Source organism: Lagenorhynchus albirostris, chromosome 5 (assembly GCF_949774975.1).
Source record: "Lagenorhynchus albirostris chromosome 5, mLagAlb1.1, whole genome shotgun sequence".
In the NCBI taxonomy this organism is placed as follows: Eukaryota; Metazoa; Chordata; class Mammalia; order Artiodactyla; family Delphinidae; genus Lagenorhynchus; species Lagenorhynchus albirostris.
Window position 1 is genome coordinate 77,188,216 of NC_083099.1, and position 27,180 is coordinate 77,215,395.

General features: G+C 51.2%; 1 protein-coding gene across 1 annotated transcript in view; it reads right to left on the reverse strand.

Annotated features, from left to right (window-relative positions):
- The window catches only part of PDIA5 (protein disulfide isomerase family A member 5), a 90,331-nt gene that overhangs the window by 19,517 nt on the left and 43,634 nt on the right, over positions 1–27,180 (reverse strand). The window contains exons 8-11 of the mRNA XM_060150471.1: positions 24,508–24,575; positions 17,875–17,966; positions 17,710–17,781; positions 11,248–11,384 (exon numbers count right to left, since the gene is read on the reverse strand). Coding sequence (XP_060006454.1) covers positions 11,248–11,384; positions 17,710–17,781; positions 17,875–17,966; positions 24,508–24,575 — 369 coding nt within the window. The remainder of the gene's footprint in view (positions 1–11,247; positions 11,385–17,709; positions 17,782–17,874; positions 17,967–24,507; positions 24,576–27,180) is intronic.

Sequence of the window (27,180 nt, forward strand, 5' to 3'; positions counted from 1 at the left end):
AATCCAGCCCAGGGAGTGGCTACAATTCTCAGCCGGACCAACATGTTGGTCCTTCTCAAATGGGCCCAAGCAAGGGCGAGGGACACCCGTGGGCTCATGGTCTGACTAGAGCCCACTTGGGACCCCCATGAACCATACAGGTATCAAAGTCATCATGATATTAAAATGTAAGAACATTATTTTCCAGAAATGAACACTTAGTGTTATCACAACCCATTTGCACTTTCTAAACAACTGAGTTACAAAAGCATTTTTTGTTTTGTTTTGGTAAATTGTTTGTTTGGAACTGAAAATGTGATTCCCCCACAGAACCAATCTTATACACAGATGCTATGCAGTCTCGAGAGTGACCACAAAAGTCCATTTAACAGGATGAAGCATGTAGAGCACGCAGTGCTATTTCTGTTTCACTGAGCCGTGCCCCAGATGGAAAGCACACAGACCGTGGTCCAGCTCGGGACTCCCAGCGGGCCTCTCTCCCTGCAGGCAGCAGCCACCCACAACAGCAAAAGGGAGAGCATCCTCCTCCGCTCAGGGCAGACTTCGGGCTTTTCTGGGTCACTGACATTGTTGAGAATCTAAGCTTCTCCCCCACTTCTCCCGTACTGATGCATATATGTTCCATACTGATGAATAACTGCAGAGGGCTCCGAATGCCCTGACCCACTCATAGACCCCTGGTTAAGAGGGCAAGGCAACGAAGGGCTGACTGCGAGGCAGTCACTTTGCCGGCGGGAGGCCATAGAAGAACAACGAGCTGTCCCCACAGGTGTCCAGGCTCAGGTATCCTTCCACAAGATCCGCATGTCTGGAGTAAACTGGATATCCTAAGGAGGATTCTACTGACTTAACATGACATATATTAAGACAAACTTTTTTTTTTTTTGATTCTCACTAAAATAAAAAAGAATAAATCACTCTTTGGGGCTTACAGTCAGGAGGCTCTACAACTCTCAAAGGAACCCCCAGGCCTGCCTCCAGGCTGACCGCTCCCTGAACCCTGCCCCGAGATGACCTCCCCTGACAGGGGCAGAGGGAGCTCACCCTGCATGAAGAGACACGGAGAAAAGGAAGCTCAGAGGCTCTCCTGCTGATGGAGGGTCTGTCACCCAAGAGTTCGGTCTCCCCTGGAGAGTAGGAAGTGAGCGGCCTGAGTGAGAGCCGCTCAGCCCATCAGAGCACAAGGGAGGATGCCCGGGCAGGCCTCAGGAGACCCGGGCTTCAGGCTCCAAGTGGTCTCCATGGCAGGCGGGAGGGGCAGGAAGGGGATGCTCCCCTGAGCACCCTCTCCTCTACCACGTTATGATTGGTGCTGTCAGGCCAGTGCTAGCAGGCCCCACGGTCAAGGTGGGTGGTGGGACTGGGTGGGAATGGGGGGTAAAGAAGACAAACCCACCCATAGAAAACCACTGTTTCTTTCCAAAATGTCCCAGTCAATGAGGCAGGACCCCTGAAGATGAGGGAGTTCACCTTCATACCTTTGCCAGGCTCAGCCCTTTGATGCCACTGCCCGCTGGGGAAGCAAATAGACTCCACATTGCCTGCCAACTTCTATTGGCGGCGGGCGGGAGAGGGCCTCTTAAGACAGAGAATTGGCTCACTGGGAAGAAGAGCTGTGATCGACCCACGATGTCTGCACTGGACACAGGAGGGGTGGCTGGAGGACATGCCAGGAGGCGCCAGATTCTTTGGCTTGTACCCACAGCTCTCTCCTGAACCTCTGGCCCCATCTCCCAGGACTCTGCCAAGGAATAAAAGCGCTCGCTCTCTGCACTGGCCTTCCACACACTATCTCAGCAGCCCCATGAGACACAGGGCAGGGATCATCAGAAATGACTGCTCTGGGAGATAGTGATAAACTGGGGATCCCAGGGCCACCGTTAAACAAGATGGGATTAGAAGGTGGATCTTCTGGCTGGAGCTGTGACCACATGAGCTGACCTTTTCCCTGAAGTTCTGTCCCCCAGCACCCAGCTCACTTCATCACAGCCCCTGCCCTGATGGATGAGACCTCTCCATGCGGAGTGTCCACCTGGGCTCTGGCCCCTACTTTGAGTCTCCAGTTCACTCCAGCCCCACCAAACTACCTATTTCTCTTCTACTCACAAAAGACATCTTATTCATATCCTCCTATGGCATTTCATTTTGTAGTGCCCTGTGACTATTATATTGCTGTCTCTTGGTATTTAGGGGCGGCCAGGGCATCTTTTCAAATCATAAATCATATCAAATTCCCTTGGTCAAAACTTTCTAATGGGGCTTCCCCGGTGGCGCAGTGGTTGAGAATCTGCCTGCCAATGCAGGGGACAAGGGTTCGATCCCTGGCCCGGGAAGATCCCACATGCCGCGGAGCAACTAAGCTCGTGCGCCACAACTAACTACTAAGCCTGAACTCTAGAGCCCGTGAGCCACAACTACTGAGCCCGCGAGCCGCAACTGCTGAAGCCCGTGCGCCTAGAGCCCATGCTCCACAATGAGAGAAGCCACTGCAATGAGAAGCCCGCGCACCGCAACGAAGAGTAGCTCCCGCTCGCTGCAACTAGAGAAAGCCTGCACACAGCGACGAAGACCCAATGCAGCCAAAAATAAATAAATAAATAAAATTTAAAAAAAAAAACAAAAAACTTTCCAATGGCTCCCATCACAAGTGGATCGAAATCCAAACTCCTTCTCTCAGCCACAAGTCCCACACTGTTGGACTTTCCTACCCTCCAACCTCAACTCAGGCCATCTCCCTCCTGTCCTCTACTCTGCAGCCTGTGGCCTCTTTCTGCTTTCCTATCTCACCAAGCTCATTTCTACCCCCATGGCTCTTATCGGGCTGTTTGCCTGGAACACGATCTTCCCTCAGGACTCTGCGTGGCAGATCACTTCACATCACGCAGGCTTTAGTTCAAATTTCACTTCTTCAGAGAAATTCCCTGACCACCTGACCACCTAACCCCAAGAAGCCTCAACTCATCACACTCACTTCCAATGGCCTGCTTATTTCCTTGACTGTACTCAAAACAGCTGGAGAAATGTGCTTACTTGAAACTTCCAATCCCCCAAGTGGATAAAAGCTCTCTACAGGCTTGGACATCCGTCTCACTCACCACTGAGGATGGCATCCCACACACTTTGTGAATGAATGAACCTCATGGCTGTGTTGTTCAGGTTATACCTGTGCACACAAGGTTTAACTGAACTAAATCCTTTTGGGGCAAAAGTCACACCAAAGAGTTGCTAGTTTAACTAAACACCTCTATTTAGTAAAACTAGGAGCCAAACCAGTTACTATGTGCATACGCTCCTCTCCACACCACCATTTATATACACTTCCCCCGATCCTTACTAGGTCTGGAAAACATCTTTGGAAATCTCCAACATCTCTGGATGTTGTTCTGAAGTTACCATACATTCCCAAGAGTTCTCTTGATAGCATTATGGTTTTCACTACTAACATCAATTCCCTCTGCTCCCTAGACAAGATACTAAGGCTAAGCAATAAATCTCTGTAAGCAGAGTTTGTGACGATGAGACCAGCCAGGCGCCAAGAAGGAGAGAGGCCCTGGCGGAGCAAACGTCTCCCTCGCTGGCACCCGCCTGGCCTGGGGAACTGTGGGTCATGAGCAGTGACTGCCTTGACCCCAGCCTCCGGGCCTGGCCTTCAGGCTGTCCTGGCCGTGTGGGCTGCAGGAGAGCCAGAGGAGGACGGTCAGAAGCCGGAGCAGGACTCCAGCCCACTGCGTTTTACTGTCCTGATTGTGATTTGATGGGCCATTAAGTTTTACTGCCAAACTTCCTTGTTGGGTTTTTATCAGCTTGTAAGTGCACTTACACTGACTTTCATGACCTGGCAAAGAGGCTGCCCGTCAGTTCCCTGACCACACTCTTTTCTGGCTGTGGGAATGTTGGCTTCCCGTCAATCCCAAACCTTCAGATCCCTCTGGATTCCGTTAACTTCAGTTACACCTATGATTTTATTGCAGGCCAGCTATGGAGACTCTCCTGGCTCCTGTAACCGGAATTTTCCGGGAGACCAGATGACTTTGGAAAGCTCCCTAGTACCTGGCTCTCAAGAGGAGCCTGGATTTTCCTACCCACATTCCTGCTGCCTTGCCTGGACCTTGGCTTGGGTGTGCCAGGGAGGTGGGGCTCCTACAGATGCTGACAGAAACAATGATGCTGTAACATTGTGATGGGCCCCCCAGAAACCTCTGGGCTCTTTCGAGGCTTCCCGCTGTATATGCACCAAAGCTGACTTGTAGACACTCAGACACTCTGGGGCAGACACACACTGATGAATGCCTCATCTACCACGCAGCCCTCTTCTTGCACGAAGAGAAAGTTGGGATTTTTTTCTTCTTCCTTTACGTTAGTGTAAAATGTAGATAACAAGTTTTAAAATTTTTTCTTCCAGGATTCTACCCTAAGGAAATAATCTGACATGTGGACAAATAATTATGCATGAAAATGCTCTCTGCAGCCTGATTTATAGTGGGGAAATAGAGTAAACTCAAACCTTCAACATTATGGTGCTGGTTAGGTAATTTATGGTGCCATTATATAATGGAATATTATGTGACCACAAAAAGTATGTACAAATAAGCATTTTTAATAACATAAGAAAATACTTACAAGATAATGTTAAGAAAAATGTAAAGGAAAAAGCAAGGAAAAAAGAACTTAACAAATGAAATGAAATCCCTTCCTCCCACATGGCACAACAAATGAAAAATCCAGATGAATTGGGGCTTCCCTGGTGGCACAGTGGTTGAGAGTCCGCCCGCCGATGCAGGGGACACGGGTTCGTGCCCCGATCTGGGAAGATCCCACATGCCGCGGAGCGGCTGGGCCCGTGAGTCATGGTCGCTGAGCCTGCGCGTCTGGAGCCTGTGCTCCACAACGGGAGAGGCCACAGCAGTGAGAGGCCCGTGTACCGCAAAAAAAAAAAAAAAAAAAAAAATCCAGACGAATTAAGCAAAATAAGAAAAACAAAAATATTGCCACAAAATGCAGGGCACTATTTTTATATCCCGGATGTCAGGATGGGAAAAAGCAGGCTCGCAGAGGCCTTGGTGATGAGGCTGTGGCCTCTAGAACTTGGGTTTTAATCCTGGCTCTACCTTTTTGGCTATGTGACCTTTCGCAACCTTCTCAACCTCTTGGTGCCTCCCTTTCCTAACCTGTAAAATGGGGATAATCACGATATCCACTTCACAGGATTTGCTGTGAAGATTAAACGAGTTAATATATGGAAAGTGCTTCAAACAATGTCTGATCCACAGCAAGTGCTCAATAAACATTCTAGCTTTTATCTGACTACAAAAATCTAGTGCTCTTTTTTTAAAAAGTTTTTTTTTTTGATGTGGACCATTTTTAAAGTCTTTATTGAATTTGTTACAATATTGTTTCTGTTTTATGTTTTTGGTTTTTTGGCCATGAGGCACATGGGATCTTAGCTCCCCGACCAGGGCTCGAACCCGCACACCCCTGAGTTGGAAGGTGAAGTCTCAACCACTGGACCGCCAGGGAAGTCCCGAAAATGTAATGCTTTTGTACACTGAAAGGCAGCATAAAGAAAGTTAAAGTAAGCAACAGACTAACAGAGAACATCTGGAACCCAGAAAATAGATAAAGATTAATATCCATAAGTATGGAGCTCTAGGTCAAGAAGAAAAAGACAACCCAGTAGAAAAATGGGCAAAGGGAATGAACAGGTGGTTCACAGAAGAAACATGGAAGGCTGATTACCACATGAAGAGATGCTCACCACCCCTGGAAGCCAGGGAGCTGTGGACAAGTTGCCCCTTTGCCCTTTTTAGCAGGAATGCAGACAGCTGATAGCATCCACGACTGGCGGGGATGCAGGCTCCGCCATGCACTGCCAGGTGTGGTGAGCCCTTTCTGGAGGGAAGTCGGCAGGTATCTATCAAGGCTCAAGCACACTTACCCCAAGGCGCAGCACCTTCCCTTCTGGGAGGCTAACGTGCCTAAACGTTTAGACACGCTCCCAAATCCATATGTTTACAAATGTTCACTGCATTGTTTGAACAAAGACTGGAAATAGATGTCTATGACGGGGATGGTTTAAAATCTATGGCATATGTAAATTATAAAATACTATTTGTTAGTTTAAAAGATTGAGGTAGATTTATATGCTAACATCTACATTTACACAAAATTATCTTTAAGACCTACTTACTGGTAAGTGGAAAAAATGCAAATCACAGAAAAATGGATAAGAAATGATTCCTGTTGTTTAGGAAGAAGCACAGGAGAAGGAGGATAACCAACTGGCAGCACTGGTCAAACCTGGGAAGGGAGGCCGGGCGCGGAGGGGACTTTCACTCTTTATACCATATTCTTATGCATCCCTTGAACCTTGCACTGCCAATAACAGGAATGTTGTTAATATTGTTCTTAAATTATCTGCGTCATTAAAAAATAAAAGTGGTAGCACAAAGGAGTTTTACAGCAAGATGGTTACACAAGTCTCCACGTGTTAGGAAAACAAATCAATTTAACTTTATGGTAATTTAAAAAAATAAAAGTTAAAAACGAGGGAATGATAAAAGAAAATGCAACTAGGAAGAATGATGACAAAAAATGGAAAGTGGTTCCTACCTATGGGATTATAGGTAGTTTTTTTCCTTAATCATTTATATTTCTCTGTACCGTCTACATTGTCTACAGAGATCACATATTACTTGGGAATAAGACATAAATGAAGTAAGAAGCAGAAATTCTGGAGTCTGACAGGGACCTGCTGCCGAATCCAGAGAGGCAGCCCAGCCCTGGAAGGCAGGTCAGGCCCTGTGGCCTCCAGCACACTCCTGCTGCTGGGAGTTATGGCAAGGGAAACATCTCATCCCAGGCGGCCCGTTGCCAAGGAAAGGGGCAGAGCTGTGGACGGGCCACCGTAGCCCTGGGGAAGGGGCAGCAGGGGTGCCCTGGTGCCCCAGCAGCTTCTTCTTAGGCCCCTGTCTGCCCCGTCAGCACCCACATGGGAGAGACAGGCTGCTCCTCAGGGTCCCCCTTCCTGGAAGCCCCACTCTGTCCCTTCTACCTCCCCACGCAAATGACACTCGGGGGAGCGGGGGTGTCATTACAGCACCATGTCCTTCCGGGCCTAACGCAGGGCTGCAGGTACAGAGAGAGGGAGAAGCAGGTAGACATTACTGCAGCAAAACGGACAGTGACAAGAGAAGACGAGTAACAATGTACAGTGACTCTTCTCGTTCAGAACGCTGCCGAAAGAAACAAAAGTCACCACGGGGCGGTGGCCGCTGGTGTCCTGCTGCCTCGCCCTCTTCGGACACCACTTAGTGCTCCGTGGGATCAGGGGGCCAGGCCTGGTGCCGTGGCCTCCCTCACCCACTCAGGGCCCCGCGCCGAGGGCCAGATGGACGGCAGAGGGGCCCGGGCTCTGTCCTCGCACCGCATGGTGCCCACGGCCCTCTAGGAGGCCACTGCTCGCATCACACTGTCCTTCCCAGGAGGCCCAGGATCCTGGACAGTGGGCTCTGGAGGGCACACCTGCCTGCGAATCTTGGCTCTCCCTGCTCCCTTGGTGTGAGCGGGGCCGGGACTGGAGCTCACGTACGTGGAGGGCCCCGCACTGTGCTGGGGGGCTGAGCTTATCTGTTCAATGACAACTCAGGCACCAGGAGTACAGGCTGCAGAAGAATCTGTGTGGGGTTTCTAAGGGACTCCAGCTGGGAGGGGAAGGGAGGAAAGGCTGAGATAGGAATTAAAGTGGCAGGAAAGCTGGAAAAGAGGGCAAAGAAGCAGGGGGCTCATGGAGATGTTTACTAATATGCAACAACCAGCGGCCCAGGTGCCTTTCCTGCCAAGAACTGAGGAGTACGGCTCCTCCGAAGGCACCCAAACAAGGTTCCAGGCAAGTGGGACCCGGAAAGAAACGAACACTGAGCACTTCTTCTGTACAGAAATAACACTGCAAAGAGAGACCATGGCTCTTTCTGGGAGTCTGTATCAGGAATAATGTTAATCCTCTTCTCTATATTTTCCTATATTATCCCTTTATAAAACATACATGGGGCTTCCCTGGTGGCGCAGTGGTTGAGAGTCCGCCTGCCGACGCAGAGGACACGGGTTCGTGCCCCGGTCCGGGAAGATCCCACATGCCGCGGAGCGGCTGGGCCCGTGAGCCATGGCCGCTGAGCCTGCGTGTCCGGAGCCTGTGCTCTGCAACGGGAGAGGCCACAACAGTGAGAGGCCCGCGTACCGCAAAAGAAAACAAAAAACATACACACACTCCTTTTTAATTATCAAAAAGGCATCAAGATAAATTCAGCTTTTTAGTTTGAGCTCCACTATTTCAGTCTGTGGGGATCTTTTAAAATCTTAATACCATTGTTCGATATTTTAACTAGCTTCCTTTTTCCAACTCTAACCCTTGCAGATTTGAAAGCTCGCCTTGCTTTTTATAGTTTCAACAAAACTGCTTATAAAAAAACAAGTACCACCCTCCAGACAGAACCAGGCCAGACTCACAGTCACAGAGCACCAAGGGGATGGTCCCCTCATGGTGGCCGCATCCTGCCCGGTTCTCCCTACTGCGCTTAGGAAAACAACAATTCATTTTTGATAAAAGAAAGACACACTAATTCATCAACTTAGCAATCCTATCCCAAGAAGCAAACCAAGCACATGTGGCAATCCTTAGTAGAATCTATGGTCTTCTATGTTGATAGATCCCAACTTGTTTTCCTAGGTCTCCAAAATGGTCTGTTTCTTAACCACTCCCTATTTGGTCTGGGATCGGCACCTGTAACACTGTAATTTCCGGAATTCACATTTTATTAGCTTGGGAAACATGAGCCAGCACTGCCAGTCTCTGGCCTCCTGACATTTGTCCTTTTCTCTAGGTCCCTCAAACACCACAAAAGTTCACGCCTCCTGGGCTCAGATTCCTCTCTAAACCATGTACAGTCCATCCCTTCTAAAGCCCACACTCCCAGATAAAGGAGGAGGACTGTGTAGAGAGATTATTTAATGAAAAGCCACTCCAATCGGATGGGAATTTAAACAGGCAGTTAGTTCTTCAGGGAGCTTCCCCTCGGGCTTTTGCCCTGATCCCTCTCACTCTGCCAGTCCAACAGAAATACACACACACACACACACACACACACACACACACACACACACACACACACACACAGGCAAAGCCGGGGGGCTGACAGACACCTCATCAGAGAATGCAGGGTCCCTAACAGGCAGACACCCACCAATAGAAGCCTCAGATATTTCCATTTCCTAAATTTGAGTCGGAACCCTCTCAACAAGGGTAGTGTACTCAGTAACAAAGACTAATGGGGAAAACAAAAGCTGCTATCTGGTTTCTAGTTCTCGTTCTCTAATTTAGCTCTCAACAACCTCATTTGTTCGTTTTCTCATTCATTAAGCCCTTACTCTATACCCATAGGTGACCTGGATTGGGGGAGTGATGATCATTCTGGTTCAGAGAGCAAGGAGGGTGCATTATAAGGGGAGGGGGCAGGGAAGAACTCTATAGCCAGGCTCTGGGGTCCAGACCCTGCAAGCGTCAGGTACTACAATGGATTGCTTACAACCTAAGAGTACAAGAAAGAACACAGACCAAAATTTTTGTGGGTCTGCAACCAGGGTTCTATAAAGAAAGGGCTTCATAAACAATTATTAAACAATTCCAATCTATCAGGTACATGTTGTTAGGATTCATCAAAGGGGATACATACTCTTCACGCTGTGATGCATAAAGCACTGCTCAAACCACTCTGCACTCTTCCAGGAGCCAGACGGCTCTCTCAACAGACTGGAAGCACTGACACACAGGGGGGACGTTCCCAGGGGGAACTGAAAACAGTGAGCTGGTATCTGCTTCTCCTGCTGGGACAGGGACGCAGGCAGGGTGAGTTCAGCTCTGGATGCAGCATGACTCCCTGCGCCTCCATCAGCAACACTGAGACTGGCCGGGAGAGTACACCGCAGCGGGGAGAGCACTGCAGTGCTGCCTGGCGGGCATTCATCAGGTACCTTCAGCCACAGAGATGCCCTCACTGAGCCCTTGCAGGGCTGGGCGTGATGTGCTCCTAAGGCCCTCTCTGTCATTGCCCCTAATTAGGAGGCCCTTTGAAACTTCGTGTTTTGGGGTTTTTAAAGATTTTTTGTGGTCATTCTTCTAGATAGTCAGAAGAAGAAAGGCCAAAAATAATTTTCCTTTGGATTCTCTTAAGAATTTGGCACTTATAAGAAAGGAGGACTTGGGGAAATCCCCAGTAGTGGTCTGTATATGAACAATTCCTGATTAACCAAACCCATGTGATACTTCAGGGGAAGCGGAAGACGGGAAGGCCAGGGCTCAGCAGTGCAGGACTCACAGAGCAGTGCCATTTCTCCGTGCAATAGTCTCCTTGTCTGTAAAGTGGGGCTAATCATACTCGCTTTGCAGCACTGTGGGTAAGATAAAAGGAGATGACCCTGCGGGCAGCCACTTGGCCACCGTAAGGCAATACACAATGACTAGCGTAAGGGTCTCTATGACAAAGATGATTAATAAAGTATTCTCTCACTAAAGATGCCTCTGTGGACTGGGCAATTATGACACTGATCCGTGAAGTAGTTCTTTTTGCTTTCTTTTCCCTCTTACCCACCATCACTGGGCCCAAGAGCTGGCAAGAAGCTATGAGAGAGGAGCACCCCACACACATGCACTCTGTCCCAGGGTGCTGGGGATCCACCATCTTCACCCATCAGGATGGGCCCACCTTTCCCAGGAATTGCTCCCTGGAACTCTGTGCCCAGGGGCTGTCATCCCCTTGCTCACCTTTCCAGAAGCAGCCTTCTCCCTTTGAGAAACGAATTACAATCAATTTTCCATTCTCCACGGGAACGGGGAGGACACTGGCCTAGAAAACTCCTGAGCTACAGGGCTTTTCCGCCAATACGGCCAACACATTTTACAGCATTCACATGTTTTCCTTCCTTGATGCACAAAGGCTGCTTCAGGCTGTGACGGACGCCAGCTGAAGCAGAAAGAAGCTGTTCTAGGTGCTGCGGGGTCTGAGGCTCCAGCCCTGGCCTCACTGTGCCCTTGCAAGTACTGGGCAAGATTCGGGCCCTCTTGGGGCCTCAGTTTCCCCACCTGTAAGCTGAGGGATGATTGCCGTCCTAGGTAATATCTAAAGGCTCAGAGCGGCGCCCGCCCTGCAGCGGCCGAGGGAGGGAGGCGGTGGCAGAGAGGAGCAAGGTTCCACTCACATGGGGCGTGGAACAGGACGAGCACAGAGGAGTGTTCCTTCACAAACTGGTCAAAGTCTTCATCGGTCAGGTGATAAACGGAGCCGCCCTCATCTGCCCAGGGAGTCTCGGGGACCTGGGGCTGTGGCGGCTGTGGACTGGAAGACCAAAAACAGGCAGAGCTCAGAGCACGCGCCGGGGCCCGCGCAGCCCTTACCCCCAGCGGCTCGCACGGCCGGCTTCAGGGGCGCACCGCGACCCCCCGGAGGAGCGGAGCAGGACTCCTCGGCCCTGCCCACCTCCACCGTCCCCTCAGAGCCCAGAGGTGCTCAGCTGATAGCCTGTGGCAAACAGTCGCTTCAGCTGCAGCCCTCTGGGCGGATCAAGAAACCTCACTTCCTCCCTAGAATCGGGGGCGTTCGTTAGCATCTCAAGCTCTTTCAAACTCTCAGCCAATTGGCAAGAATAAACAGCAACAGCAAGAGTGACCTTTGGCAAAGTTAACCGTTGTGCTGCGTGGTGCCCACAGGGCGGGGAGCGGGGAGAGGGCGTTAGAGGGGAGGGGTGGTGGTGAGGAGGAAAGGCAGAGGCCAGGTGTCTGAGAAAGACCAAATAGCCGGGAAGGGCTGGGGGCCGGGGAGGCGGGTGCAGGGCGTTCACCGACCAGGGTGGGAGGAGGGTCGTAATGAGGAAGGGTGGGGCCCAGGGGAACAAGGCACCCTAACTATGACAGCATCCAGGCTACATCACGAACCCTTCCTAGAGACTGGAACAAAGTTATCTGGTTCTCCAGAGGCGGAATGCTGGAGCAGAAAGGGCCAGGCTCAGAAGTCAGTCCAAATCCGCGCTCTGCCACCACGAGCTGCAAAACCTCGGGCTGGTGCGTAGCCTCCCTGGAGCCTGCCTCCACCTGGGACAGCCACGTGCTGACATCTGTGTCACCAGCTGTTGTGACGGGGGAGGCTCACAGCCGCCCTCTCTTGCTCCAAAGTTGAGGATGAGGCTGCTCGTGACACAAACTCCCTGATGCTTTATGAACACCTTTGCCAGAGCACCTTAATCGCTACTTTGAGAAAACGCTTTAGGATGACAGATGTGAAAAGACAACCATTGCTTCCTGCCTCTGAGAGCTTACCAAAAAAAAAAAAAAAAGTGTAAAGTTCCAGCAGCCAGGGCTGAGAATTCATGAGACCAATGTTGCCCACGCAGTGGAATCTGCAGCCCTCCCACGCAGCTGACACAGTGGGACCTGCCAGCCCCACCCTACGGCAGAGCCTGGGTCTGACGGCACCTTCAGAAGCCCTCTCTGGTGCTTTGGACGAGGCCCCACCGGTGGCTTCAGCCACCCTGGTGTGAAGCAATGTGAAGTGGCAGGGAGAGGGCAAACCACTCTGAGCCCATGCACATCCAATGTCAGGTAGCGCTGATGGCAAAATGAAGCTTTAGAATGAGTCACCAGCCAGACCACAGTCCCAGACCAACACCAAGAAACCTAGGTTCCAAAACCTGGGCTCAAAACACCAATCCCTGAAAACATCACCAACTCCACTTCAGGGAATCTATCTTTCCAATACACCTGGACACATGCAAAATTACGTACATTCCAAGGTATTCATTGTAGATGATTTGTCATAGCAAAGACTAGAAGAACCCAGTGTCCCTTGGTAGGTAAACTGCAGTCCTTCTGCACGATGGAGGGCTGAGCGTGGTAAAGGAGGACAAAGAAGCTCCCCTACACTCTGATGTGGGTAGACTGCTGGGATATACACAACAGGCCATAATGTGCTAACTTCTGCATAAAATAGAGAGAGATAAAAAATACTTATTCATGTTTGCGTGTTATCTGCATAAGGACTAATTAAAGTTGTTACCTCTAAGGGGTAGGAGGGAGAATAGGATGGAGGAACCAGATAAAAGGAAAACTTCAATGTATAATTTTTAAGTATCTTTTAAAAAATTATTTTAATTATGTGAAAAGAATCTATTCTAAAATTAAAATAATTTTTAAAAATCCAGCAAGATTATACACACAGAATGGAGAAGCCAGGCCTCAGCAGCAGTACAAGCATATGAAAGTGCCTGAGAAATTTCTAGTTAAACATGGAGGACATACTCCAAAACCACTAAAGTAACAGTACAAGAGTTTAAAAAAAAAAAAGTATGAACCCACAAGAGCAAAAAGAACAGGAAGACAGCAGCAAAGAGAGAAAAAGAGGTCAGTGCAAATTTAGAAGCTAGAAAACCGACTTAGCAAAAAACTTCTGCCTTTCTTAGAGGGTGGAAACTTGAGGTGCTGGGTGCTCAGAGGGGGCAGGGGCCCAAGAACCACCCTAATATGCAAAGGCTCCGAAGGACCAGGAGGACCCCCTTAAAGCAGGGCTGTGGCCTGGGGCTGAATGGGAGGCCCTCAGGTCCTGTCCATCTCCCCAGCAGCCAGGTGGGTGCACCTCTCCCACTCGGTGGACAGCAGTAAGTTTGCTTCCTGGAGAGGCCTGCAGAGCTGGGCACAGCAGTAAGAGGCACTATAAACTATGCTTTTCACTGTCTCTCTCCTTAAAGAATGGGGCTCCCTCTAGATTATCTCTCTACCTCCTACGCCTAACACAAAGCAGATACCAAATAAACTCTTTTTGAGTCAACAAGGGAATGAGAGAAGAAAAGTTGAAGGAACTGCAGGTGTCTAACCAGAAGAAGAGGAGACATGGGGAACACAACAGTTGTCTTCAAACATTTCAGACTGCACTGGGAAGAGAAACGAAGATTTATTTTCTATGGCTCCATAAAGGAGAACCAACACCAAGTGGAAGCTCCAGAGAAAGAAACTTTAGCTCAACAGAACTAAGAATGTTCTATCTACAACAGATAAGAGAGAAAGAGCCGGACTGGGAGTCAGAAGACCTGGCTTTGAGTCCTGTTTCCTCCACCTTCCAGCTCTAGGGGCTTAGGCAACCAGCCTGACTTAAACATCTACAAGGCAGTATATTTGTAGGCCCTTCTTCATCTGCCTTGCAGGTACATCTAGACAGATAATGCACGTGAATGTACGAAGTACTACCCAAATGTTCCTAGATATCATTCATAACCTCAGTAAGAATCATTCAAACATGAATGGACACCCTCAAAATGAGTCGAGGCCCTGTCCTCTGAGGTGTTTAAGCGGGATGGAGTAACTACATCTGTCCTAGAGGTAACACGACACGGAAAGGGAATTGCCGGGGGCAGATTCGCTGACTTTCACATTCCCTTCCAATCCTGCAACTCTGACTTCCCGCAGGTTCTCCAGGACTGGGAAGTTCACACAAAGCACGTCCTTGCCTGAGGCAGGTGCACATGCCATTGATAAGAAGATGCAACTCAAAACATGACAAGTCAAGAATGCTTTGTGTTTGTTTTCAGTCCACTTCTGGTTAGTATAAAAATACACAGGCAGAAATGGGTAGCTAGGTCAAAATGGATCGCCACTTCTGCACCCTCTACCTGCCAAGCCCAACTGAGTAGCAGGAAATCTGCAGAGAGTGGAATAAGAAACGCAGCTGCCAGAAGCACAAAGGGGCACACTGCCAGGATCATCGCATCTACCCCAGAGCCCTGGGGCGCTCCGACACCAGGGATGCCCTGCCTGGCCCACTCGCCAGTCACGTGTCAGATAGCAGGACTTGGCTCTTCTCTCCTGGGCTTCTGAAAGTCATCTAGAGCAGCGGCCCCAACCTTTTTGGCACCAGGGAGCGGTTTTGTGGAAGACAATTTTTCCACGATGGGGGTGGGGTGGGGGTGGGGGATGGTTGCAGTAACGCAAGCGATGGGGAGCCGCAGATGAAGCTTCGCTCGCTGGCCCGCCACTCACCTCCTGCTGTGCGGCCCGGTTCCTAACAGGCCGTGGACCACTACCGATCTACGGCCCGGGGGTTGGGGACCCCTGATCTAGAGAATTAGCAAGGCTGGATCCACCCTCATCCTTCTACATTTGGTGACCATGAGCCATGAGCAGCCAATGGAGAGGCCCAAGGAAGAAGTGCAGGGCAGCAGGAAAGGTAGGATCACTGCTACCCACCCACCAGGATTTGGTGGAAACCTGGTGAAGACTTAAAACACCTGGCACCAGGAAAACACACACACACACACACACACACGCACGCACGTACGCACGCATGCACGCACACAGCTGGGTATATGTTGGGGGGAATCTAGAAGGAAATTTGCCAAATATCACCACACATTATCCTTGGGTAGTGGAGTAAGAGGGCCACTTTTCCCCTTGTTTAAATATTTACGTTTTTCAATAATGATATAGCTCACTGATAGCCTTAAAATCAGAAAAGACTTCTTAAAAAATGAAGCTAGCTGGCAGCACAGTGACATTGCTAGATCTTGCTGAGGCATGAGATGAGGCAGCTCACTGGGGGTCCTCCCTGACCCCGACTGTGCTGGGGGAGTGGGCTATGGTCATGCCTTTGGAGGAGCTGCCCCCATGTGTGCACCTCCAGCACAGGGACCACAGGTGGTTGGGCAGCTCCGGAGGTGCTACCCAGGGGGACCCGGATGCTGTCTTCCCTTCCCCGGAGTTACCCCACCAACCTCAGCCGCCTGGAGACTGGAGACCCAGGGTGAACCAAAAGCTGCTAACAAGGCCTCCTGTCCATGGGGGTGAGGAGGGGAAGGCGGAGGTGGGAAGTGGGGAGGGCCAGCCCAGGACAGGGATCAGGAGGCAGCCCTGGGGGTAGGAGTGGGGCCCGGGACAGGGTCTGGTGGAGGAGCTGCGGTGGGCCTGGGTGGGGTGGGGGACGGAGTGGCGGAGTCCACCGGGGAGATAATGCCCCGTCGCAGAAAAGCCACTGACGTGCTCCCCTGGTCCAGGGCTAGCAAGCAATTCTGAACACTTTCTAAAAAAAATAATAAACCTTATCCTTCCAAGAAGATACGAGTGTATTTTGAAGCCAGAAAAGGTTAGAGAAGGGGGAGGAAAGCAGATTTTATGCTCTGGTGACAAATGAGACTGCCATTTGTTGAAACCTTCTCCCAAAGCAGAGCGAGATATGTGTGGCAGGAAGAGAGGACATGCTTATTATCAAGTGTAAAATGAAAACAGGGGTGCGAAGGCCCAGGTTAAGACACAGGATAATGGGGAGCTGCCTTCCTGGGCAGGGGCTGGAAATGAGGTAATAGATGGAGACAGAGATGTGAAAATGCTTCCAAGAAATAAAGGACACCATGCAAACATGGTTCTGCCATGGTGTTTTATCTCCTGGGCCCCCGGGAACCCACGGAACAGAAGATTGAGAGTTTCAACCTTCAGAATCAAACAGTTTGTTGTGGGTTTGGGGGTATTTTTTTTTTTTTTAGTACAAAATTTATCTTCCTTTCCCATTCTGAAAATACACATTTTCAACCTCACTGCTTTGGATAACTAATCCTTTAACGCCGTGCCCCTGCGGTAACGATGTCAATAGACAGCCACCATGCTGGCAGCTGGGGAAAGGGCAGAGGCTCCGGCCAGAACGCGGGGGAGCTGCTGCCGGGGGCCGACCCCAGCCCTTCTGCTTGGCAGCTGCAGGAGCTTGGACGAGCTACTCCATCACTCTGCTTAGTTACCTCATTCAGGAAATAAAGGTCATAATAATACCATCCTTATGGGGCTGTCCTGAGGATTCCATGAGACATAAGGTGCTTAGAACAGGGTCAGCCACAAAGTGGAGCTCCCAAAACGCTCCAGAATGCTGTTCTTATGCTAAGCACTGTGCACAAATAAACACACACTGGTGGTGACAAGTGTCAGGCCGGTGACAGGCAGAGCCCAGAGCAGGTGAGTGTTCCGGCGTGGGCTTCAGGAGAGCTCCGGCCACGGGGAAGGTGTTGGGGAGACAGACTCCCCATCCAACACACCAGTCAGGGTCCAAGCGTCACGCAAAAGTCACACACCTAGCATGGGGGGCGGGGGACTGCAGGTGCACGGGCGGTTTGGGTTATAAGGATCTAACCACATTATCAACAGGACCACAGGTTGCTACGAAGCAGCTCCGCGGGGCTGCACGGTGAACGGCAAAGCAGTCTGCAAATCTAAGGCATGAGGACACTTCTTAGCTTCAAGGCACATAATACAAAGTGTTATGTTTGAAATGAGCGTCTGACTGACAACTCTATTTTCAGAGAGACGTGCAGCGGAACCTCTCTCAAACCTGCCGTCCTGGGTGAGAAATACTTCTAGCCATCGGGTAGACTAAGGGGGAAAAACCTATCTGAAATGCAGTCGTCACGGCCAGTCACATGAAATCCTCCCGACTGGCACATTCTGCACGCACAGATCCCCCCCCTCACCTAGATGCAGCCCAGACAGCTGCGTGGGCAGCACAAAATGGTCCTTTCTTTCCTCATTCTCTTCCCAACCACCAGACGGAGCCCTGTGCCCAGGGACACCCTGGGGCCTGGCAGATGCCCCTCCCCCTCTGGGTACCCTCCCCCGCCCCACCAAGGCAAACGCCAACTTACTTCTTCAGCCACTCCACAATGTCCTCAGCTGTGGACCCATAGCTGTCGTACTGGAACAGAAACCGTCCTTTCCTGTGAAACATGAGGAGACACCGTGGGCTCAGCCAGGGAGGCAAACGCCATCATGGAGGGGAGCGGGCGTCAGCAGAGAAGCAGGGGACTTACTCGAAATAGCAGATGGTGGGGTAGCCGCGCACACTGTACTCCTCCTTGATGTTTTCAAATTCCGAGGAGTAGACATTCATCCCGGCCAGCACCTGGGAGCAAAGAGAGAACAGACCTGTCCACTCTCCACCCACAGACGCCCTCACCTTGTCCATGCCTGCCCAGCTGTCCCACCAGAAACAGATGATGGGGACGAAGCCTCACAGTCTGACGCACAGCCCAGGGCAGCGGGGGATCAAGGATAGCCAAGCCAGCTGGGAACGATGCCCGAGTGCTCTGGAAGAAGCAGTCATCTGGGCCCAAGGGCTGCCCCCCATACAGGCATTCCCTGCTGCCTGCCCTGTGGGAAAAACCATCCCAGAGCAAGACAAAGTTCTGAGGGTTGAAGAAGAAACCTGGCCTTGTTACCAAGGTCAACCAGGTCCTAGAGTGGGTTCACTGCCACCCAAGTACATATTATGCCTTTTCTCTGCCCATGTCAACTAAGGTTGTACTCTTCTCCCAAGTTATGGAATCACCACTGAGCCACTCTGCCACTCTAAGGCACCCTTGGACACCTTCCTGGATAATACCTCAGTCTGTCCGCCCCGGCTTCATGTGCAACATTCTCAGATCTCACAGTTAATGTGGCCAAGGAGGTTGCATGGTTCTCATGACCATCCACCTGCCTAACTCTCCTCCCTCCAAACCCTGTTAGGCGTCCTGTGGGGGACCATCACCTACAGCATCATTTGAGCATCATCTCTGAAGTCTGAACGTGTTCTGGTGGCAGGGGTCCACATATCCAACACCCCTGAATGGGAAAGGAAAACTGTAGTAGCTTGTATTACTGATGACAAGCCTATGTACTGAGAACAACCCAGAATGAGTCCCCTAGAACTCCTTTCCTGAAGCAGGAACTTTTTTCTATATGGCAGGATCAGGTGCCCGGAAAAAGGACTTTGAATCTGTTCTCACGAGAGAACACAGTGTGGCCAGATGTAAGAGGGCTGTTCCACAACGCCGGGTGGCATAGAGGGGCAGGCAGAGGAAGTTCAAAAAAGTCAGCAGCAGTTACAGAAGCAGAAAGAAGAAACCAGGAAGCGGAATTTTGCTGAATAATATGTAAGGAGGCATAGGGAGAGAAAACGGGAGAGAGCAGTCTCAGTGGACAATGAACTTGATTCAGAGGACTGTTTCCACTTGGCAGTCACGTGACCTTGGACAAGTCACTCACCCTCCCCGAGGTTCCCTGTTTGGAAGATGTGGGTGAGGAGACTATCACAGGGCTCTTGAGAGAACTGAATGGGATGACCCAAGTCAGAGGTTTTAGCACAAAACTGGTGCTCAAGTTCTTTATTTCCTACCAAATCCTGGGTAATGGGAGCTACCTGTGCCTCTGGCAGCTCCATCCCTACAGGCATCTAAACGTATCTTATGAACCATTTTAAGTACCTAGCACAGTGCCTGGCATACAGCAGACACACAATAAATGTTTGCTAAATCTGTTTTTTTTTTTCCTCCCACCCCCTTGTGGAATGCTATAAGGAATACAGGGAAAATAAGCCTGAGACAGAACTTCCTAGAAGCCCTGGAGCACTCTAAAAGCCCGTCTGCTCACTTCCCCAGACTGATTCAGCAGCCTGTTCCAGTAATAATTGTCTACTTTAGAGTTCTTTTTTAATGTCTAATTGGTCTCCCCAGTGTCAGTGCACATTCACCACGAGGTTAATCTTCCACATCCTCCTCTTTCATTACATCACTTCCCGGTGCAAAACCTTTCAATTCCACTGAATGCAGGCTAAAGTCTAACTCCACACTCAAAGACCATATGGTCCCTGTCTCGTTTTTTAATTCTTCTTTCCTACAAAAGCGTTAATTGTGCACCTGCTAGGGTCTAGGTTTTTAATTCTCCCAGGAATGAGACAGTCTGAGATTTCTGCACAGAGAGGAAGTTGGACTGTTTGCCGTCTGGGGCCCCTTGCAGATGGGAATATACCACAGTGGCTAGGAGCCTGGGCTCAGGGCTTAGGATGCTGGGTCTAAATCCTAACTCCTCTCTCAGTAGATGTTTTCCTTGAGCAAGTCACGCTTACCTCTGTGCCTCAGCCTCCTCATCTGCAGTCCCCTCCTCTGGTTGCAGTGAAGCCTAAATGAGATGGTACAAGTATCTACAACACTCAAAATCTGTTAGCCGTCTTCACTGATACCACTAAGAAGCTCTGCAGATGCGCTCACACTCCCAGAACCCATGCTGGATTCTCCTGGCCCTGACTTCGAGTATTCTACCCCCTTTGCCCATGTGGCCCACTCCCCCTCTCTCGGCTACCACCGAAGACTCATCCATCTTTGAAGGCAAATCACATCCCACTCCCCTAGGTGGCCTTTCTAAACCACCTTTGCTTGTGATGAACTCTTACTTCTCTGAGTTTCTGTAGCACTTCTGACTACTCTGGGGTCATTTATTAGTGAATGAGATAACTGTTTTTTGAACGACTACTTACAAACACTTTTTGGAGTCTGTGAATCCAAATGAGGCAAAACTGGTCTCAACCTAAGGAGAAGTTAGGGTCACCGTGCCTGACACCGAGCCATGTGCGCCTGGGGCCAGTCGGCTGACATAACATGATCTTCCTTGTGTCCAGCCCGTGCTGTGACAGGAACCAGCAAGGAAACTCCACAAAGCAGGAGCGTGTGAGCTAGTGGTCAAGGAGGGTAAGATTTCCACAGACATTCCAGGAAGAGAAAATGGAGACAAGACAAAACAAGACGTGGCTCACGAACCGAGACCATGCTGGTTTAACTGTAGGACACACAGAAGGGAGTAGGGGGAGAAGGCTGGGCGAGTTCACCGAGGTCGCTGTGGACCAGGCTTTAAGGTCTAAGAAACCAGGACTTTATTCAGGAGGTGCCGGAGAGCTATCGGGGGTTGTAAGGGGAAAGTCACAGGTCGGGGAGACAAGTCAGCAGTCTCTGGTAACCACCCTGTATGGTCTAACCAGGGTCTGACCCGGGCTAGTGGGCAGGGAGAGGATGGAGGACGTGAGGGGGACAGATGGATGACAATGGCCCGGCAAAAAGGCACACTGCAGAGGAGCCTGCGGTGCTCAGGAGGAGTCGGGAAGGAAAGCTGGCCACTGCCCGATGGAACGACACTGAATTTCATTTTAGACATCCTGCATCTGGGATGCAGGGAGAAGAATGCAGCCCAAGACGGGAAGCAAGCAGTCCGCCACGTGGTACTGGAGCTTAGAGACTCAGGCTCCACAGAGCTACATTGTGTTGAGCTATAGATGTAGATAAAAATCACTGAGGGACAGTCCATAGGAGACAAGGAGAGTACAGGACCGGGCCCTTGTTCCAATGTGTTAATAATAAAGGAAGGAGGGTGCAAAGCAGACCCTTGGCAGCACCCCGTTCGGTGAGTGGAAGGAACGGTAAGCACAGGGCAGTGGGAGCCGCGTGGAGGTGTCAGTCACCTGTACCTGTGAAGCGTCTGCAGGCTATAGAGCTGTCTCCACGCACCAGCCCATTCACGCACCCAACAGCCCAGGGAGATGGGCAGGGTTGGTGTTATCATCCCCATTTTAAGGATGGGGGAAGTGAAGGCTCCAAGGCAACTTGCCCAAGATCTCCCAGTGGTTAGCAACAGCCAGCACCACAGTCTGATCTGCACACATCTGTCACCAAGACCGACACGTTTCACTGTTTACACCCAGATGGCCCATCACGGCCAAGGTTAACAAAAGACTCAGTGTGAACATCAATAACTGGCAAGGCTGGGAAGAGGAGACAGACGAGGATGGGCTCTGCTCTGAGACGGGGAGCGGCTGCTGATGACGATGTCCATTAGTAGGAGTAGGTGGGACAGGTGCCGATGACTCACCAGACGTCAGCGACAGCAAAAAACAAGAGGCAGATCTGAGTCTGGAAAATGGCAAAGGCTGTGCATCCCTGACCCAGCCTCGCTCCCAACTTAATGACATCATTAGGTTGGACACCTCCCAAGAAATCTGTAGAGGAGGAAGGTTTCTAACCCCTGCCACAGACACGGCCAGCCAAAAAGGGCCCAAAGATGACAGAGGTGAAGAGGAAACAGGAGGTGCTGACCCAGCTGGATTTCAGCAGTGCGGTGAGGAGCAAGCTTTTGATTTCAGGGGACCAGCAGCCCATCTCTGCCCCGTGCGCAAAGACAAAAAGGAATCCACACCTCTGGCTGCCCCGTTCCTGGGAAGCTGTGGCCGCCCCATGAGCCCTGGCCTCTAGAGGCCTCCTGAAGTAGCTGATGGCCCCGGTGGCTCGGACCCTTCCTCCTTTATGGAGCTGGGAAAGGGTGAGAACTTTTCAAAAGGTGCTTTCCTAAGAAACTAAGGGGAAAGCAGAACAAAACAAACCCCAAGCAAGAAAATACAGAAGCAAAGTAATGGATGAGTTCACGTAACACAGAGGTAACTGACACCTGGCCAAAGCTGGGCTTGAATCGGCCAGGCTCATTGGGTACCTGAACAATCCCACTGACTTTTCTATAACGTTGTCTAGGGAACTGGGAGGGTCACCTTTTTCTATTTCTTGACCTGGGCCCAAGCAGGAGAAGCAGGTACTGGGTGTTTTTTTTTTTTCCATTTTTGGAAGCAGGTACCCTTAACAAGTAATCTTCAGGGCTAACCTTGCAAGTGAGCCTATTGTGAACCCAGGGCCCTTGTCCCACAAACATCCTTCCCACTTTGCCTCTGTCCTTAGGAACTGATGCTCTGAATTCCTTTCTAAAAGGAGAATATCGCTTTTAATGTAAATATAGAGCTTCAAATAAAATGTACCCAGTAAGCCACATGCTCATTCATTCACTCATCAGCATGTGTTGAGCACCTACTCTGAGCTTGGCCTGTGCTCTGTGCTGAAGAAACCCTCGAGAACGCACATCTCAGTGAGAAAACCTTATTATAATTAGTATCAACTGGTGGGCAAAGCGATCCAGAACAGAAGCAAAGATGAGCAGACACGACCATGCAAGGCAGGGACAGGCTCTGGGGGAGCACAGGAGGGGCCTGGAGGAATGCTGAGTTCGGCAGGGAGAGGCAGCATTGGCTGAGAATCTTCCAGAAAGTGCACGAGACTGGCACCAAGACCTCACCTGCTTTGACGGAGCTGGCTAGCTTATCTGTCATCTGAATGGGGCTGGAGTTCTTTACCCTCCACTGCACTACAGAGTTCGGAGGGTGAGCTGAACGGTTGTCTAAGTGTATACGGGTGCAGCAGAAAGAACTCTGTGGGTAATTAAGTCTCTTCTCCAGGCGAAATAATCTTAAAATATGGTATCTATTGAGGCCCCAAAATGTGAAGTGAAACTTCCCCAGAGTGATATATGTGTGCCCCAGGGCCAGACGTCTCCAGGCAAGTTGCTAAAAGTTTATTAGTGAGAAACAAGCAGGACACTGGTGTCTCCCCAGAAATGAGGTCAAAAGAGAAGCACCTGGTTCTTTGCAACCCAATCCTGGGGCCAGCTAGCAGGGCTGTCACCGTGCTCAGGGGCTGCCCTTTAAACCTTTTTTAATTGACTCTGAACTAATCAGCAACTTAGTTTGGTCCATAAAGATCACGGTGCAGTTTTAAGATCTCAGGACTCCCTTGGTGGGGCTCTGGCCCACCCCACTGAGATGGCACCTGATGACCTTTCACGAACGGAATATGGACTTCGCCATGCTCTCAGAGGAGCTAGCAGTTATTTTTCTGTTGCCACCAAGAAGAAAAAAAAAGAACAAACACCCAAAACTAACGAAACAAAAATCCCCAAACCTCTGTGGCTCGGGGTAAGTGCAAAAGTGGACAGACCTATGGCACAGAAGAGACAAGCCTGGCAAGGCGAAGGACACACAGACACGACCAGGCCCCTCAGCGACTGACGCCCAGCCCTGGGTGAGGTCTGACTGCCCCGGCCTCCCCTCCTCCCTCACTGACCATCCTGGTTGCTCCTACTTCTCTGAAGGCCCGTTTCCTCAGTGGCTCCCCTTCCCCTCCTGTCTGCTAAAGGTGGGCATCCCTGAGACAACCCTGTCTCCCGCCTGCTCCCCGGCACACTCTCCTTCCGAGAACCCGTGGGCTCAGGTTTCCAGCTCCCCACCGCCTCTCCCCGCTGTGGTTCCAACGTTCTTCCTGCCCCACAGGAACCACAGAGCCCTGCAAGCCCGGGCAGGAGGCTGCCTCATGGACCCTCTTGTGCTTTGGGCCCACCCTTGGTGTCACCGTGCCCCCCTTTCTTTGCCACTGGGCTCCCCGGGCACCGAGAGAGCCCCGGCCTGCTTTGGAGCCCAGCCCCCGTCATTCTAGGCCCCTGACGGTCTGCTGTTGGCCCCTGGCCTCTCGGCGACACCGAACGTGCCTTGCTGGTTTCCTGGTTATTTCATTACTGGTCTTTGACAGGCGCCAAATTCTCCTGGTCCCAGCAATTCTGGCCAGTTCTCAGCATCCGCTGAGGACAGGTCTCTGAACCACACGCCTGGGGCAGCAGGGGCAGCAGTAATAGAATAAGTCTTTCCCGTGATTTCAAAACCTGCCCTCTCCCCTCTTCCTGCACCCGTCCTCCGCCATCTCCCAGGGAGAGAGGGAGAAGTAGGGAGCTGGCAGGCAGCCCCGCCTGGCCCATGGCGCCTCACTTACGAACAGGCCCCGCAGCTGGGTCGCAGCCTTCTGGAAATGCGGCATTATCCTCTTGCACACGCTGCACCCTAGTCACCGGCAGGAGAAAAACCAAACGGTTACAACTGGCCCCATGCTCCGCCCTCTCTCCCCTCAGGCCAACCTCCACCAACAAGCATTTATCCCACCTCCAGAAGCCAGGACTGCCCCAGGCTCTGGGAGCACATGGGGACAGAGGCAGAGGCCCCAGACCCCCAAGAGCTGACAAACCCCAGCCCAGCAGTCACTCAATAAACGCGGGACTGACAAGCAAACGTGACGCAGCTGGGGGAGGGCAAAGCACTGAATAATTTAGAGCTGAGGATGAGTTCAACAGGAATTCAGGGAGCCGGAGCAGGTGCCAGGAAAACACCCCCTTGTGCGCAACTAAAAGCCTCCCATCGCTGCCCAGCCAGGGGCTGCAGATGAACCTGAATCAAATGCTATTAGGAGGAAAACTGTGCAACCATACATACAATGGCTTTGAGGATTTTCTGCCTCTTTTCCTTCATTAACAGTGAATCACACCATGGCTAGAGGCAGCCGAGCGCTGGCCAGAATCAGACACTCAAGTTCTCATCTTCCTTCGACCTGCTGGATGGCCCCGACGGGCCACCTCTTTGGGCTGCTGCCCCTTCCGGCAAATGAGGGGTGTTGGACCAGATGGCCTCAGGCCCCTTCCAGCACTGACACTGGGGAACTCTGTGATGTCTTTGACTCAACCCTCTCTGGTCCACCATGGTCACACTCCTCTCTCGGGTGGTGAAACCTCCAAATTTGGGGGGCTCAGGGCCAAGATAGCCAGGCCCCAAACACCCACTCCTACTTCAGAGAGACTTTGATTTAAACCCACCCCTTCCCTTCAACCAGAACAAGCCACACATGGGCACTGACACCGCAGGACACGAGCCCCAGTTTCCTCAGACAGGAGGAATTCTGACACACAAGGCTGTTACTCTTTCTGACAGCCGCTCTGCTGCAAAACAGGCTCTGACATGCTTCTGAAGGCCACAGACACCAAAGCTGCCTGGAACCCACGTCAGTCTGGATGTCATCTCGACACGGCACAGTGGGGACAGGGCCACGCAGCAGCAGACTAACAAGCTCTAACCCACATTTAGCTAATGCCTTGGCAGGTTGTGGGCAGAGTAACGCAGGTAGAGAGCTGCTCTCAGCCACTGGGCCAGATACAGACACTGGAGAACAGTGAGCAGGTCAAAACTCCGCGGAGACCACCTGAACCTCCCCAGCACCAAGTCTACTAGACAAGATGCACTGCAGGATATTTTGACATAGAGCTCTCAAAATGCCCACAGCCCCCCTCCTTGACGTTCCTGCCTGGCGAACAGATGGACACACACACACACATCAGCGCATTACGCCTGGGCTTAAGTACATGCTGTTAGTTCAGGCTCAGACTCAAGGAGACACAGGAGCTGCTGTGAGGTCAGCCTGCAGCGCAACCCCATAGCATCTGCCCTCAGAAGACAAGAAGCACCTCTCCCCAGCAGTTGCCACCACAGCATGGTCCCCACAGGCACCGGAAGGGAGGAATATGACACCTGTCAGGGGCCTTGTTCCCTCTGTGGGGATTCGGAGAGAAGAATGGAAACAGAGACAGCAGTGCCAACTCCCTGGGGTGCCCAAGCTCCACCAGGTGGATGCCACGTGGTAGAGATGGGATGCCGCACAGCAGCGGCAGAGGAGGGAGCTCAGCTCTGGGGAGAATGAGACCCAGGTGTGCATCACCCCTTGGCCACTGCTGCCTGTGTGATCCCGGCCTAGCAATGTAAGCGGTCTGAGCCTCAGCCTCCCCACCTGTAAGGTGGAGACAACACCTGCCCTGCAGGCTGAGGGCAGAGCCAACACCTGGGAGGGCGGGCAGAACTAGGCACCAGCAGGGGGGCCTCTACCAGCACAAGGCCTGAGAGCCTGCCTCCCCATCCATGGTGGGGTGACACTTCCACCGGGAATGGGGATGTCACTCCACTCCCCAGGAGAGAGGATGAAGGGGGCACACATCAAGCCCTTCACCCCCCCCTTTGGTCAGTGACTTGATGAGATGGGGGAAGTTGGACACCCACTGGGTCACACTCAGGAGTTTACTGCCTATCCTCACAGGTGTGGCCTCTCTCCCCCAGCTCTGCTGGTCTACAGCCTGCAATGACAGTATCCCCCGTGACTCCTAAACAAGTGTCAGTCAGCCAGCTGTCCCCATGGGTGGAGTACCGGGTGAAGAAGTTATTGAGGGGAAGAAGAGATGGAAGAGTAACAGGAAGCTCTGGGCCAAGCCAGTTGCCACTTGAGCTTTACCAAAAATAGAGCTCGTACTGTGATCCCTATTTGAGTTTATCTTTCAACTGATTCATTCGGGAGGAAAGGGCAGAGAGAAGACTAATTATCACTCTCAAACCCCAAAACTTAGAGCACCAGCCCTTTTATTTTCTCATTAATTCAGTCAACGAACATTCACTGAATAATCAGTAGGTCCTTGGGACCCAGATTTGTCACAACTAAAGGCTTCCACTGCCTTTAGGCTCCTTCATCCCAATCTTTGATCCGTTAGGATCAAAGAATCCTACAGGACTTCCCAGTTAGGGAATTGGTGTTTCCCAGGAATAAGCTGAATTATGAGGCCATGACTGCTTGGTTGGA